The sequence below is a fragment of the Chenopodium quinoa genome, unplaced genomic scaffold, assembly GCF_001683475.1.
Source record: "Chenopodium quinoa cultivar QQ74 unplaced genomic scaffold, ASM168347v1, whole genome shotgun sequence".
Lineage (NCBI taxonomy): Eukaryota > Viridiplantae > Streptophyta > Magnoliopsida > Caryophyllales > Amaranthaceae > Chenopodium > Chenopodium quinoa.
The window spans coordinates 2,934,129-2,952,014 of NW_018745281.1; the positions used below are offsets into that span (position 1 = coordinate 2,934,129).

At 34.5% G+C, this 17,886-nt stretch overlaps 2 protein-coding genes across 2 annotated transcripts; one reads left to right on the forward strand and one right to left on the reverse strand.

The window, feature by feature from the left end:
* Positions 1–8,411: 8,411 nt before the first annotated feature.
* LOC110711664 (xyloglucan endotransglucosylase/hydrolase protein 24-like) lies at positions 8,412–10,099 on the forward strand. Its single transcript, XM_021890080.1, has 3 exons — positions 8,412–8,785; positions 8,941–9,140; positions 9,560–10,099. Exons 1-3 carry the CDS (start codon positions 8,504–8,506, stop codon positions 9,918–9,920), a joined length of 843 nt encoding a protein of 280 aa, XP_021745772.1. The 5' UTR covers positions 8,412–8,503; the 3' UTR covers positions 9,921–10,099.
* Positions 10,100–12,530: 2,431 nt separating this feature from the next.
* LOC110711663 (probable xyloglucan endotransglucosylase/hydrolase protein 16) lies at positions 12,531–14,332 on the reverse strand. Its single transcript, XM_021890079.1, has 3 exons — positions 13,995–14,332; positions 13,594–13,793; positions 12,531–13,129 (listed from the first exon to the last, which is right to left on the reverse strand). The coding sequence occupies exons 1-3, from the start codon at positions 14,280–14,282 to the stop codon at positions 12,733–12,735; spliced, it is 885 nt and encodes a 294-aa protein (XP_021745771.1). The 5' UTR covers positions 14,283–14,332; the 3' UTR covers positions 12,531–12,732.
* Between the last annotated feature and the right edge of the window lie 3,554 nt (positions 14,333–17,886).

Consider the following 17,886-nt stretch of genomic DNA (forward strand, 5'->3'; position numbering starts at 1 on the left):
TCAAAACATTAGCCTAAACATGATACTAGAAAGCATGACATTAGAAATATTAATTAACACCCTAAACATGATACTAAGAATTAAAAACAACATCATAACATGATACTAATAATTAACATAATATTCTAAGCATGATTTCTAGGAATCAAAAATAATAATTAAGTAATCAAATCACTCACTTTGATGCTTCGTACTTCTTTCTAATCAAAACAATACACACGTTAGTAACTTCAAGAAATATTAAATCAAATAAATAAGTAAATCAAATAAGAATTGAAGTAGAGATTTGGGACCAAACCCTCAGAACTATCAACCTTTCACGTCAAGGTCGAAGGCAACGTCGAGAAGGGCAAGGAGTATTTGAAACTCGTGATGGAGGTATGGAGTTTGATTAGGGAAAAATATCAAGAATGTATTAGGACGTGTTTAGGGTAGGCTAAGAAAAGAACCAAGAAAGAGAGAGAGAAAGTATGAGAGAAGGGATTAGATGATGATTCTTAGTGATTGGTATTGCTCAAACTTGTTATGATTGAAAATGGGGTGAAACGACCTCTATTTATAAGGAAAAAAGAGGGTAGAAGGATCAGAAAAGAGTCAGAAATCAAATCAAAGTAAAACAGGTTCCATCGCGGCGCGACAACTTTGTCGCTGCGCAACAGCCTTGTCGCGGCGCGATGGTGTTGTCGCTCAACGATGGTTTTGGAAAGATTGAATTCGTGCGAATCCGATTTCCAATCGAATTGGGTTAATCAAATCTCCGTACATATTCTAATTTGACCGAGATTAGGATCATTGAAAAACAAATGTTTTACCTAATGTAAAATTCTTAAATCTTTATCTTTTCAAAAACAGGATAAATTAGAACCTCCTAGATGATTTTAGAAGCTTGTAATAAATCCTAATTGGTTTAAGAATGAGGTTAAGGTTAATGGACCCTTCACATGATCATTGGGTCGTAGGTAAGGCTTAATTCGGGCTCGATTTAGTATTTTTTGGCCATAACTTCTTCCTTATAAGTCGGTTTTGGGCTTATAATATATCCTTGGAAAGCTCTTTCAAGCCCTATCCAAATACATAATAATTGGACCAAGATTATGGATCAAAATAAGCTGGTTTGGACGTTTTTATAAAGAGAACACGAAATGAATGATTTTTAAAGACACAAAATGAATGATTTTGGTTTAAAACATTTAAAGAAAGGCTAGGAAATAGGCAAGGCTAAAGGGAATTCACGAGAATCTTCAACTCTTTACCTAAATCGATAATCAAAGATGTGAAAAGTACTCATCACTGGGTTTGGTTTTTGGGGAGACACAATCAGGTGTCTACAAGGAGCTAATTAAGTGTCTATGTACATGAGGTTTAATTTATATTTTGGTGCCTAAGTGTACTTAAGTTGTTTATATACCGAGAGATAGGATTTGAGGTGCCCACGTGCACTTAAGGTGTTCTAAACAACGAGGGATAGGATTTACAGTGCATTATGCGCTTAAGGTGTTTCTACATCGAGGTAGTTTTAAAAGGGCTCAACATTAAATTAAATGTGGTCACTGATTATTCAAGAATTAAATTGGTTTATTTGATTGCTTGAATGAATTATGTATGTTGGTTCTTTTATGGTTTGAGAGTTATCACCAAGTTTAAAATATGTAAATAACGTAAAGTGAAAGAGGTTACGCACTCTTGGAACGGTACGTATATACCTTGAGTATGAACATATGGGGGGAGTTATGGGGTTTTATATTAACCATAACTTCTACTGGGGGTATCGAACGTTGTACTTTCCTTTTTATTATGCGCAGGAATTCCACCACTTACGAGTAGTTCTTTTATACTGGCACGGTTAGCTCCCGTGTTAGTACCCTTTTATTGAGGCAGGTAGGGGGGAAATCCGTTCGATGAGTAATCAAACTAAATAAATAATCAAATTTGATTTATGATTTGTGTTGTTGGTGTGAATGCTGAACTCAAGGCTAAAGGTAAGTTAATTAATGCTAGGTTGTATGCATGTTAGTGTGTTTTGATTACGCTTATGTACTCAGCAATGCTGATTGTTGTGTTTTGTGTGTATTTGGCCTTGTCTTTATCTTGGCCCTATGACGACCCATTTCTTATGGTGAGTAGTAGGGACAGTTAAAGAGAAGCTTTTCAGGTGTTGCACAATATTCATGTTGGGGGTTTGGGCGAAGAGTGAATCTTACTCTAGTTTTATCTTAAATATGTGTTTACTATTGATTATTGGTTTATTGTTATTGTTTAATGAGACTAACACGTCACTTTTAAATATTCGTTTGGTTTTGAAAGGGCCTATAATGGTTCCAAGTTGTAGGTTTGACTTTAGTTTGACTTTTTACTTTTGCTTGGTGAACTATTGGACTTTGACTTTGTTTTGAAAGGTTTTAAAAATGTCTTCCGTCGCGTATCTTTGATAAATGTCTTAGCCGTTATCACGGTGACGATAATGCCTTGGCTATTTCCTATTTTGTATTTAAAAAGGGCAAAACAAGTATTTCAAAAGGGGAAAATTTCCAGGGTGTTACACTTGGTTGGTTGTATGGCTGGCACGCCAAGCATAGGTGGCGCGGAGTAAGCTGGAAGTGGCAAGGCAGGGTTGCTGGTAGGGTGCGGTGAGGGCATGATGGGTAGCGGGGTGGTCGCACTGTTGGCTGGTGAGCCGCGGGGAGGTCGCGGAGTGGACTGCTGGGCAGGGGAGGTAGGCGGGGTTTTGTGGGTATGATTTTCAGCATTTAGGCTAATTGTAGTTGGGCCTTGATGTGGGTTGGCTTGAGAGCCATGATGGCGCATGAGCATGTGAGTCAGAAGAGGGGTGCACTCATCAATACCCAAAAAATCATAATCTTTTAATGTGTAATTTTCCAAGTTCATAAAGGGAAAGGAGGACTCGTCAAACGTTACGTGGCGTGAAATGATGACTTTGCGAGTAGCGAGGTCAAGGCATTTGTTGCCACGGTGATTAGAGGGGTACCCTAAAAAGACACAAGGAGTAGATCAAGGAGCAAGTTTGTTAGGAGCAATGGCCGAAAGGTTAGGGAAACAAAGACAACCAAAAGCCCGTATGTGGTATGATGGGTTTTTACGAAAAAGAGCATGAGCCGGGGCTAATTGCTTAAGTGATTTTGTTGGTAAAATATTAAGAAGGTATATGGTCGTCTCAAGAGCATGTGACCAATAGGAAGGGGGCAATGAGGCATGAAATAATAGGGTGCGTTTGACATTATTTATGGTTCGAATCATACGTTCGGCTTTTCCATTTTGGGATGAAGTGTGGGGACAAGAGAATCTAAAGACCAAACCATTTTCGATGCAAAACTTTTTGAAAGGATCATTATCAATTTCGCGACCGTGGCCACTTTGGAATGATTTAACAGGACGTTCAAATTGAGTTTGCACGTATTGTCTAAAGTGAATAAAAGTTTGGAAGGCTTGAGATTTATCGGCAAGAGGTATGGCCCACATATAATGAGTAAAATCATCAGGAAGTACTAAATAGTATTTGTGACCAATAATACTTCGAATGTAAGATGTCCATAAATCGGCATGAATAATGTCAAGAGCAGAAAGTATTATTATTTGAATCATAAGAAGGAAGTCTAACATGTTTCCCTATTTGACAAGAATTGCAAAAAGGGGAGTCATGCTCCTTATTACAAGAAATAAAATTATTTCTCCTAAGAAAACTTAAAGAAGAAGCCCCGCGATGTCCTTATCGATCATTCCACAGGGTGACTGCAGAGAGAGTAGTGGCTAGGCAAGTGCTTGGTGAACTTGAAGTGACTGGATAGAGCTCCTCGATGCTATTGCATCTCGTTACTACCCTCTCCGTACGAAGATCCTTCACAGTAAAACCATTAGGGTCAAATTCTATAGACACCTTATTATCAGAAGTAAATTTTAGACAGAAATTAGATTCTTAATAATTTAAGGTGCAAGTAGAACATTTTTAAGGCTAAGGGAATTATTATTGGGGAGGGCGGTATGACCATAGCCGGTAATTGGAATGCAATGACCATTGCCAACTAAAATATGATTATGAGTACTTAAATTAAAAAGGGGTAGAAGTGTAACGACATTATTGATCATATGAGACGTAGCTCCAGTGTCCATGTGCCATCCGTTGTCCGGAGTTGAGAGATTCATGGAAGAATATGCACTGCCAAACTCCGTGGGAGTCATAGGAGGCCCATAGTTGGTGGCCCCTTTGTGTAAGCCTGCTGGGGTGGTCCACAATTGAAGTTGGGCCACTGTTGGTACTGTCCAGAAGTAGGAAAGGGTGCTGGCAGTAACGCCCAGCCTTGTGGCCAATATGGCAAGTAGGAATTGGGCCATTGAGGCTGAGAGGGCCAATTTTGCCTATTAGGATTGGACTGCTGCTGAGGTTTCCATCCTTCTTGTTGTTGTTATTGTTGCGTACTTTGTTGCTGACCAGAGGAGCTGCTACGACCGGGAGTACTGCTGCCTCGGCCCTTTCCGCCGCCGCCACGCCCTCGTCCGCCGCCACCACCGCCTCTAACGGCACCGGTGGTGGTCTGCTGCTGCTGTGTGGAGTCCGAAGCAGATGGCGAGGACTGTTGTTGGGCTACGAACGACACCGGAGAAGCCATTGAGTCTTTGTTCCGGCGGGTGTCTTCAAATCGGCAACAAGACGTAGGACCAATTTTTGATCGGAGACGGGCTGATCGACATTGGCGAGCTGATCGGAGATGCTCTTTAGGTGCTGGCAATAAGCAGTGACATTGGGAAAATTATCAAGATGAAGAGCATTGAATTGGTTTTCAAAGTACACCGCCCTTGTGATCTTATTATCTTGAAAAATATCCTTGAGGCGATCCCAGATTTGTTAAGCGGTGGCCTTCCAGGATAGAATAGTGGTGAGAAGATCGATAGATATAGTTCCATAGATCCATTGCTTGACAATGGCATCTAATCTTGTCCAAAGAGATTCAGAGATCTCGGAAGGGCGTGGTGTTTTAAGGTCAATATGATCAAGAACGTTGTAGGCACATACATGGTTCTCAAACAATTCAACCCAATTGGAATATTGCACATTCTCATAATCTAGGGTGAGAGGAATCACATTTTTGATATTATTAACGGCGAGAGTCGGATGAAGTTCGTTAGCCGGTGGAGGAGGTGGCGGGGTATCGCCGTCTTTGGCCATGGAAGGTGGGCGGTGATTTGGTTATTGTACGGAAGCGTGAAAGCTGTAAAAAAGAAAAGGAATTCTTAGGATCGATAACCTAAAGTTGTGATACCATGTTAGATTTCGGGAAAACTATTCAATCTGGAGTGTGTACCATTGATCAATATATATAGAGTTTTTACAAGACTAATCTTAATCACATTAGGAAAGGACCCTTTGAAGCCAAAACGTTAGGAAACCTAGTATGATAAGGATACAAACTATATACAAATATTATTCTAACCTGCGACAAATATTATCATGACTATAATATCTATCAGCCCGTTTTGAGCAATTCTTAGCTCGCTCAATTATCACCCCTAAATCGGATCCGTAATATTCAGCCATAGACAAACCAAGAACCAACTCTAAAATAATATTGCCTAGTTTGTTGAATTTGGCAGTCATGCTGATGCATATGCTTTTAATACAAACCAACCATGTATAAAAGAACTGAACCAGATTTTCTTAGCAATCTTCATCTTCAAATCTTTTTCTTCTATTTTTAATGCAATCTTATTTGTGTGGTGCTATATACTCCGTATATGTTCAATGTTTTTGCAGGTCTGTAAGTGAAAATTTAATGTATCTTGTTTGCTCTAACTACTAGGTCTACTATTGATTTTTTGTCGATAAAAAATTCTATTAATGGAAAGGAAAAAAAAAACCGGGGAGAGTATTATTTGAGCTTGTCCTAGTTTATCAAATTATTTTGTTTATCAAATGACATTTTTATAGATAAATCAACAATTTTATCCAATCAACATTAACTATGAAGTCTGCACTTATATTAATAAAATTTGATAAACAAAATTTGTTTATCATTATATTGAAATCACTATATAAACTTGTATTCTCTGGTATTATTAGAGTGGCAACCATAAGGATATTTGGTAATAGTAAGAGTTTTTTCTTTCCCTCGACAATTATTTTCTATCATTTTAGAAAAACAAGGGGCCTTATTCTATTTATCTTAATTATTTTATAAATTTTTTAAGAAATATACTTCTTTCGTTCTAGTAATAATATTGCAACAACTGGACTTTTGCATTATTTATTATGCTTATTTGACCATATATTATGATTTATACATAAAGTAAAATATAGTCATGTGGGGTCTTGTTAGATTCGTCTCGTAAAATATTTTCACAGTTTCAACTTTTTATAATTTTTACTCTTATATAATTATGGATATTTAACATATAAAATGTGTTTTGATATGCGTAATTTTATCCTTATTGCAATATTTGTGGAATAGAGAAAGTATAAGTTTTAAATCATGATACAATATAGCTCAGTTCCCAAATTAGGAAAAAAGTGTTTTATTTTTACCAATCACATCAACCTTCATTACCCCATAATTTGTACACATTCCAAATTCACCATCTATCCTATTTGCATTTTTTCTTATAAGTACCCGTTTGTATCTCTATTGACTCTATATTCCCTTTTTTCTACATTCATTCACCTTGCATGGAAGTTGGAAGCGAGTGTACGTAGTATTTTGGTATGTAAGAAGAAGGGTTTTATTAGATTGTAATCACATGTTAACTCGGTTTGAATTATCGAATTAGGTCATTTTGGGAATAGGGGTGAAGGGGGAAGAGCAAAAAGAATCCCCGCCTCAAAATACCTCCGTGAGTTTTGATCCCTCAATCTCTCGATGGTAAGCAGATATGAGTACTAACTTTTTCACTAGATCAAATATTACTCGATAAGCATATATAACACGGAGTAAGTGCATAAATCAATGTAACATTAACTACTCTGTAGCAATTAGACAAGAAAATAAAGCTATAGATTGTGTATTTGTAGCCGTGAATTACGGCCTAAGATAGATTATTGTAATAAATAAACAGCAAGACAATAAGGTGTCAAAAAAGTGAGTCTCAATTCAACTAACTTAACGTCAATTACTGAAGCTTCAAAGGAGTAAATTTCAAACACTAGGAAACAAATACAGTATGTGGCGTAATATATTGTGAAATAATGGACCATATTTCGGTGCTTGAAAACTTAGGACACCTTCACATGAATTTCAGATATCAACAACACTTCTAGGATAATTGGACCGTAAACTAGTATAAGGTCACCGACCAACTGGACCAAGACAAACATTTGTCAAAACCAACTATATTATCGATATTTTATTACACTACCATTTATTATCAATTTACGATATGAATTTCTATTTTGTAATTTAGCACCTTCAATTTCCAATGTTAATTCTGAAATTATTATTTTTTTACAAGGATTTTGAGCTTGGAGTATGAGCATATATATGTGAAATACTTATTGTGTTTTCGCAAAGACGTAGCTGCATATGTAAAGAAATGTCATTATGAATAAACGAAGGAGAAATGTTATTTTATTTTTTCACAATTGATATGAAATAAAAGAAATATTTCATGAATGTGTTTTTATTTTGGTGCATAGTCAACATTATGCGCATAAATAATAGAGTATGCCTTTCTTGAATTAAATTTGCTATATAATAATTGTGAGATGAAATAATTGATCTAATAAAAAGGAGGGAAACATGGAATAGATGTTAAGATAAAGGTAGACCATGTTACATACTCCCTTGATTCTTTGTTTTGACTCTGTGCTATGTCTTGTGATCAAACTTTAAAAATATTAATCGTAGTAGCAATTTATATACTGCTAACACCATCTTGTGGGATCTTGTTGATTAATTTTGTTTGATGTTTATTTTCTAAACACAAATACATAGTAATAATATTAATAATCAAATTAAAGGTAGTTGTAAATATTAGAAATCACACGAAATGCTAGGATAATTTGGATAAGACATTCATTTCAGTAAAGTAACAAAGAGATAACTTGTGCATACTTTATTTATTACACATTATTGTTAAATAATCTACAAAAATTCAGTACACCGTAAATAGTTTTTTCAAAAATTTATTTTGAAAGAGCTAGATGATGAAGACAGCCAAATAAAGAATTGGACAACCAATGCCCACAGCAAATCTACAGTTGGTAACGCTTCTGATGCTCTCCGCGTTACACTCACCTAGGAAACTACTATCGCGTCACCTTCCATGTGATCTATTAACGGTTTACAAGAATTTTTCTAATTTTTATAACTAACGGTCCAAACTATTATATTCACCCTATATATATATATATATATATATATATATATATATATATATATATATATATACATACCCCTGTATACCATATTCTTCACACAACTACTATATAATCTCTCAAATTATCACTTCTTTTAGTTCTTCATATTTAGTCATTTTCCCTTCTAGGGAAAAGTCCATAACCATGGGAATTACATTAATGGGCCATGAAAAGATGCTTATTGTTGTTGTTGTTGCTCTTATGGTAAGCTCTACGGTTTATGGTGTAGGAGGCAACTTTCGCGACGAGTTTGAACCCACATTTGGTGATCATAGGGTCAATATGGCTGGCCGGGACTTGTCACTCTCCTTAGACCAGTATTCGGGATCCGGGTTCCGGTCTAAGAGGGAGTACTTGTATGGTAGGTTAGATATGCAAATGAAATTTGTTGAGGGTAACTCTGCTGGTACCGTCACTACTCTTTATGTAAGTCCGTTTTACTTGTTATATTGTCTAGTCGTCTAGATTGTAATCCTTATTTCATATTATCTATCACTTAAAATACCCGTCACTTTATTTATATTGATGGTCGATGATTTAATTAATTTGTTCATTATTCTTGGCATTGTTATTATTTGCAGTTGACATCTGATCAAAGCACTGGAAGACACGATGAGATCGATTTCGAGTTCTTAGGGAATGTGTCCGGCCAGCCTTACACAATCCATACCAATGTGTTTAGCCAAGGGCAAGGAAGCAGGGAGCAACAGTTCCACCTTTGGTTTGACCCATCTAAGGCCTTCCATACCTATTCTATTGTTTGGAACCCAAAACTCATCATGTAAGTCATATTAATATAAGACACATGAAATTGTTTGTTTACTTTATTTATAGATGTGTCATTGCCAATGAGATCTAATAATCTTTGATAATATAAAAATGTAAAATAAAATATACTTGTGTACAATTAATCGTGGTAATATATGTATATGAGGATTAAGGAGTGAAAGAATGATTAGTTCCTCTATCTTCCCCTGAGTAGGGGGGTTTGATCCTTACACCCCCCCTTTTGTGATAAGAGGGTCCCTCGTATCTAATATATGCATATCATCTCGAGATTGCCTAGACAAAGTGCTAGGTCACTAGCTCGGCCTTAAACATACTTTATAAATACGTACAAGTGTATTTCAAGATAACCTAGACAAAGTGCTTAGACGATAACAAAAACACGTCTTAATTAATTTTTACATTTGAATGCAGGTTCTTGGTAGATGAAACACCTTTAAGAGTATTCAGGAACTATGAGAATCACGGAATTACATTCTTCCCAAAGCGCCAACCCCAGAAAATCCATGCTAGTCTTTGGGAAGCCGACGATTGGGCAACACGAGGTGGATTGGAGAAGATAGATTGGACTAAGGCACCCTTTGTAGCCCATTATCGCAACTTCAACATCGATACCTCACCAAATGGAGCATATAGAAACCATGATCTTAATGCGCAATCCAGGAAGAGATTGAGATGGGTTCAGAAGAATTACATGATCTACAATTATTGCACAGATTGGAAGCGATTTACTTCAAGTTTCCCTCCTGAATGCAAGCATGCCAAGTTTAATTAGAAGGGTTGAAAAGGATTATCATTATTATTATTATTAACAATTTATCATTGTCACTATTGTTACTTTTCTATTATTATACACTAGACTATTGTAATTCCATATGAATTTAACTCAAATTTGTTCTTGTATTTTCAATTCTTATAATAAAAAATAATAATTATATTCTTCTATATGCATCGATTATATGGAAAGTCAAGAATTGGGCCATACTTGTTTGATTTTGCCTAAGTTGTTGAAACAGAGGAATTTGCATTGACCAATTGATGCAAATATAGTAAAGTTAGACACTTGTTATTGTTGTTTTAAAAATCAAAATTTTCTTATTTTATTACTCTGTACAAATTAATTGTAGTGTTTGAGAAACATAAAGTATATGCTTAGCTTTTTGGGCCATATTTAAAAAAATATCTATACCACAAGTCATCTCTCGAGAAAGAGTTTAAATTACTTTTGAAGTTAAAGATAATGAAAATCTTTTATTAATGACTTTTATTATCCGCTATACATATACAAATTTTTTTATTCTTATTTTGACAGAGCCTATATTCTTATGTTCCTTATTAATTAACCATCATGCATGCACATAGAAAGGGTTTTTCAAGTGAAATGAAAGATCATAAACTGGTAAGAGTTAAATTTTGTTAAGGCTTGGTAAATTATAATTATATCCAATCTCTTATCTTCTTGAATTTTTTTTTTTTTATTTTTTATTATTATGTATATCTTATATAAAAAGAGTATTTTCTATTACAAATAGATAATAATGGGAATAGAATGCAATGCAACACTTTAATTTTAAAGTACTTTATTTTACTCCCTCTATCAATCCATCTTATAGCGTACGTGTACCCCTTTACATATTCACATCTACTTTTTGTTTTCGTAACAATTAATATCTATACATACAATGCCAAAAAAAAAAAAAAAAAAATTACATAAATTTTATAGATAAAATAGGAACGGCTTTATTAGTTATTACAAGAAATTTATCCGATATAAGTCACTCCTAATGTATTAGCATGAGTGAAAGTCAAAACAATACAACTAAGTATAAAATTATACAGAGTATTACTTATTTGAAAATTACAATTCTATATATTATTTTTGTATTGAATTTCATAAACACCGCAATCTATTGATATATCAAATAAGACAATCAATTTTCCTAAAAAAAAAAAGACAATCAATTAGGAACGGGAGAGTCCTGATAACGGGCCTGTTTATCTACTTGTATGTAGCAATGTCGCAAATCTCATATACTACAAGTCGGATTCTTTGGCAGAAAATGTGGAAAGTAAGATTGACCTCGAAAAGCATAGCAATAAATCAAGGCTAACATGCAACTCTAATAAATCAAGGCTAACATGCAACTCTTTAAAGCATGCGATGTTATGATGCATTGCATGAGTCAAATATTCTTGAATAAAGTCACCAATTGCATCTCTATGACTATATGAGGTATCCTAGACGAACCATGTGAGCTATGTTGTATAATCCCAATTCATAATTCATTCTTAACCTTGCAAATCCATTTTGTCTCTTTATATATTATTTATTTTATTTGCATCTTCATCAATTCACATGGTGTCTATTCTGTCATCTTTGGATTATTTCTTCATGATCAAGCATTAAAATTATATTATATGTACAATAATAGAACTATCATTTTTCCGTATCACTCGTAGATCAATATAGGTTTTTAGTTCGGATCAGAAATTTTATTCTTTATTTATTTAATTGCATCAATTCATTGACGTTATCCATCCACATAAATTGACAATGGTTTTGTATGTACTGAAAATAATCATTAATATTAATATTAAGTTTTGATTGGTGTGTGTGTTTTGTTATACTTGTATAATTTTAAAATACCAAGATATTATTATCGTTGTAAAACGAAAATAGTATTGTAACTCGATAATAATATTAAATTTTGGGGTAACTACCCTATAAGGCTATGAGATAACGCAACCTATTAGGTATCTAAGACTCCGACACTTTATTTACAATTGAAGCAGCTGGTTGACTGAAGTTTAAGAATTGACTAAAGTCATCTACCAAACCTTCATTAGGACTATATATAGGTCTTCAGCTAAACTACTCATAAAATAAATTTTCATTAATATATATTATTTCATTAATAACTAAAATAGTAATCTTTACGTGCATGCAATTACCTCGTTGACTCGAGGATCATGGAGTGCAGGGACGGTTTGTCCCTTCATCTCCCCCATAAGTGACTTGAGTTTTGACCCTCACCCCACCCCTTCTGTGATAGGAGGGACACCCCCCGTAAAAATATAAAAAAAATAAAAAAAATTGCCTCGTTGACTTGACAAATCACGACTCACCGTTAACTTGTTGACCTAGAGTCATATATAAAAGATTATTATTAATGTAATGTGTGTAATATAAATTAGTCAGTGTATACAAGTATATTAGTTTTCATAAATTCTTTCTTAAATTTTAGTATTTTAGGGACTATGCTTCAAAGTAAGGAAGTCAAAAAGTTGATAAAGTTATACTTCATAAATCTTACCAATGAAAATACCCTGCTAGGAAAGCCACGGAATTTTTAAAACTAGCTACATACATGAAGACAACACATTTATTAAAAGAATAATTATAATTTATTTCATTTGATGAATAGAAAGTAATGCAACATTGATCACACATTATATACTATATTACTTCAAATAAATCGTCACTTTAATAGTTAAATTTGAATTATTAAAGCAATATTTTAATTTCGGACAAAGGTAATACCATTGCCCAATCACCAAAACGAACCTCATATTAGCTCTTTGCTAATCTAAATCCGTGAATGCTTGCATTCAGCAGGATAACCTTGAGAGAAACGTTTCATATCTGCACAATAATCATAAATCATAAAGTATTTTTGAACCCATCTCAATCTTCTTCTACCCCATGCATTGAGATCATGAGTTCTCCATGCACCAAGTGTCGTTTTCCCATTAGTCGACATCGTAGCGGCCGCTCTAGGGGTAGCACTGTCGATGTTGAAGTTGCGATAGTAGGCCGTGAAGGGAGCCTTGGACCAATCTGTCTTAACCAAACCACCTTGGGTAGCCCAATCATCGGCGTTCCATAGGCTAGAAAACATCCTCATGGGTTGGTTCTTTGGGAATGGAACTCCAATATCCTCGTGGTTTTTGAATACTCTTAATGGTGTTTCATCAACCAAAAACCTAAAAAGTTCAAATTAAATTTAAGAAATTTGTAAGTTATCATATATATATGATTTAAAGAAAATTGGTTAAACCCTAAATATTACTACATATTTGTTTAGGAAGTATATATAATTTAAGAAGTATTTGTTACATATTTTTATAAGACATGTGAGTACAATACAAAAGTAACATAATAATGTCATGCACGCATATAAGTGATATGACTATGTCTAAATGAGCACACCTACTAGCTGGATCAGAAAAATAATGTTTAAATTTTTATTTTATAATATGTCTCTCAATACTTAAACCGTCTAAATAATAGAAAAATCACTTCATGTACGTGATACATTTGTTTCAAAATTAGACACTTCAATTTTACGTACTTAGCAAAAAAATGTATACAAAATTTAGATATGGTATATATTATGCCAATTATAGCAAGATTATATTTGGTAGTTCATGTGTTTTATATAGCTTACATGATGAGTTTTGAGTTCCAAACGATGGAGTAAGTGTGGAAGTTCTTGGTGGGATCAAACCAAAGATGGAATTGCTGCTCCCTATTTCCTTTCCCTTGGCTAAACACATTGGTGTGGAGAGTGTAAGGTTGTCCGCTTACATTCCCCAAGAACTCGAAATCGATTTCATCGTGTGTACCCGTGGTTTGATCAGATGACAACTACATACGACACAATTCATACCATAATCAGTAAAATTTAACGTACACTTTTAAGTTATAAATGTTATAATTAGTGTGATGTATATGTATAATTTGATAATGTATGAACAGGTTGCTAATACAACAATGAGCTATATAAAAAAAAAAAAAATTAATAATTATAAAAAAAATTAAAAAAATCATACAAGAATGAATGCTTACATAAAGAGTAGTAACAGTGCCAGCAGAATCGCCGGGAACAAGTTTCAATTGCATGTCGAACCTTCCGAACACATACTCCTTCTTGGACCGAAACCCGGATCCGGAATATTTATCCAAGGAGAGGGAAAGGGATTGATCACCTTGGCCAAATGTCCGAACTCTATGATCACCAAAAGTCCTTTCAAACACTGTATTGAAGTTGCTTGCATGAGCACTACTAGTGAAAGCAAGTACACTCACAACAAGTAACTTAAGCATGATTAGTAGCTTAAATGATGAGATTTTCATGCTTAATTAATGAAGATAATGTTTTAATGAATGATGATTTATCATGAATTAGTAAGATTATGGAATTTATATAAATGGAAAGACAAAGTTATATATATAGAGTGAGGAATAACGCCGAAAGGTAACGAGAGAAACACCTAGTGGAAAAATGGTTAGAATTAGCTGGTTATGTACTAAAAGTGGCCGTTACATGATTTGTAGTGTAGTCTTCATTATTATTGCCATGGTGTGTTTGTAGGGTAAAGGTCTCTTTTACATAATTACAAAGTTAATTTTATGATCATTTTTTAGTATTTTTGTTGATTTAGTATTTTTGTTGATCCAACTATGCACGTTACATTCAAACTTACTATAAAGTCTATAATAAAAAATATAAGTATAATAGTATATATCTATATGATCACTTGTATAGCCCGTTTGGAAATAAAGTAGTGATGGTTTATGATTGAATTATTCTAATATATTGCAGTATTACTTAATAAGTGGCAGTGTTACAGATGAGGATGTATTGAGATGACATGAATGTTAAAAACAAGGCTAATTTTGTCAAATTATGTCATATTGATCTATTACTCGTATAAGGATCGTTATGTTGGTCGAAATTAAAAAATAATTGTTTATTAATTTATTGAAGACCTAAGCTAGAGGAATCCCATTTACCATATGAAAAATAAAATAAAAATTATTATTTATTATTTTATTTTATTTTTGTAGGATAGTTTTCTAACAATTGAATGTATTAATAGTTAATACTGACCATAGTGGTTAAGGTCTAAAAGGTAGAGAAAAAAAATATTAGGAGTTGGAACTTGGATGCAAATTAAAGTCCATTGCCTTATTCCTAGTTACCATCGAGGAAAGGCCGTATAACTATGGGCCTCCCATATATAAATGGGCTTTTACCCAAATCCATATTGGCTTAAGTTACTCATTTTTTGGTGCTCTATAAGTCTATATACAACTTTACAAGGTTATATAAACCCGCAATTATTTGCATAATGTGTGTTCACGAGTACTTGTTAAAATTCAAGTGGTTCTCTCGGTCTGTTGATTCATGTCAAAGCCCATCAACTAGAGGCTAAGGTAGTTCCTATTTGCTTACTTAGATACAAGTTTGGGAAGAAACCGCCCAATTTTTAGCCAACTATATTCAGAATACAATTTGGTATAGAACTTAATCAATTTGGTATCAATAAGCAGTGACAATTTAGTAAATAGAAAAAAAAAAAAAAAAAAAAAAAAAAAATGAAAACATGGTGAGTGTTACCTACTATTCTTTCTCTTTTTTCTTCTTTTCTTTTTTCTACCTATATATCGCATAATCAATGCTTGAAGTATTTGCCTATTGATTTGAGCGAGAACTTACACACTCTTCCATCAAGCCTCCCCACCCTTATTAAAAAGTTTTTGTCCACACCTAGTTTATAATTGAATGTTCGCATACACTAGCTCATCCTGAAATTCAAACTTTGATTTGCCAAAATTTATGATGAGGCGAGGAGTTAACAATTTTATAGTTAGATAATGAATGTAAAGTATCAAATTAACAACTTAATTTCCTTGTTTAAAAGAAATTTAAAAGTGTTTTTGGGAACAAACTTCTCCTGAAAGTGTTAGGGTATTTCGTTATCAAGATGTCCTAAAGTCTAAGTCCAATTGTCCAAAAGTCACTGAGCTTCGCCTTGCAAGTACGTCTGAGGGCTCGACCTGCAAGAAGGAGAAGGTTAGTGAAGGAATTGTTTTCTGTGAGTCTTTCCCATTGCTTAACAGGATATATATACAATATATAAGAGATATCAAATCCCCTAATCTAGGCTACAAACAAGGGAACTAATTATACATTTTGACTTATCATAATATTTACATATATATCTTAACACACCCCCTTAGTCAAAGCGGGAGGTTGTCGGACGCTTAGACTATCTCTAAAATCCTTGAAAAGCACACGAGGGAGTCCTTTTGTAAGAATATCTGCAATCTGGTGCCTAGACGGAACATGGAGGACACGAACCTCACCATGTGCCACCTTCTCTCGGACGAAGAGTATGTCCATCTCGATATGCTTGGTACGTTGATGGTGTACGGGATTGCCAAAAAGATAAATAGCACTTACATTATCGCAATATACCAAGGTCACCTTTTTAATCGGACAACGTAACTCTAAAAGTAGATTACGAATCCAACATGATTCGGAAACTACATTGGCCACACCCCTGTACTCTGCCTCAGCACTAGATTTCGAAAGAGTAGCTTGACGTTTTGATGACTAAGAAATCAAATTATCACCCAAAAATACACAATATTGATAGGCCGTCGTCGAGCCTACCAAAGATAAAAACCTAACTTGGTCTCTCTAATGGGTAGAAAGGGTAAGTAAGGGTCGATCCCACAAGGACTAAGGGGAGCACTAACAAATATCGATTTGTGATAAGCTAAGTCAAGTCTTTTTGGGTTATGAGTTATGAAGAAAAACTACAAACAATAATAAAGAGGATCTCGGGAAGGTATCCACCAATTAAGTCGTTCACAAACTACAATTTAACATACAAGACATAGCAATTTGGGGATAAAATTAGGGGAAGTCATCTAAGGCACCCAACTACTCTCTCAAGCTAGAGGGATTACTTGAATCATGAATACAACCTACTCTCGTGGTTACAAAGCATAAAACAAGTGTTAAAGCATAATCACGATGACATAAACATTCCCTTGATCGGAAATTCCTATTCTCATGGCATTTCGGGTCAATCAAGCATAAGGGAGCTAACTCAAGTTCATCTCTCGATCCTTCGTTGAGAAAGCTTAGATAAATAGTTCTAGCAATGGCCACTTACAAGAACTAACAATGAAACCACTTAAGCTCAACTAATTAACATCCCACATTAGCTAAATCAACACATACAAACAAGTATTTGTGAATTCATCAATGATTTCAACAATCCCAAGTAAAAGAACTACTCACAAATCATAATAAATTGCAAAACTAAAGGAATTAACAACTAAGAACATGAAACAAACACTAATCTAACATAAACAAGTAATTAAGGATGAAAAGATACAAAAATAAGTAAATAGAATAACAAAATAGGAGAGAGAGTAAGAAATTCTCATTGATATTGCAAGGAGTATCCAAATCTTCAAGTCTCCTTCCTTCAATTCTTCATATTCCAAGCTTTCAACAAGATTTTCTCACTTTCTCTCTCTAGAAAATGAGAGTTTCTCTCTCTAAAAACCCTAACCTAAGCTAAAAATAAACTAAGAAATATCCCCCCCTTACAAATGAAGCTAAAGGGATATTATATAACCCCCAAGTAAAAGGACGGAGAAACCAAGAATCGGCCCGTCTACAGGTCGGCACGGACGTGCCAAAGGTTGCACGGACGTGCAGACCTGTTAAAATGAGAACAATAGCTACTGCCTGACCTTGCACGGACGTGCATCAATTGGCACGGACGTGCATCAATTGGCACGGACGTGCAGCTTTTTCTGGCGAAACAGCTTCATTTCGGAAGATCATAACTTCTTCATTACTCATTGGAATAAGGCATGTAAGCAGTCGTTGGATAGCTCTTGAGATTAACTTTAATCTCCAATTTTAATCACT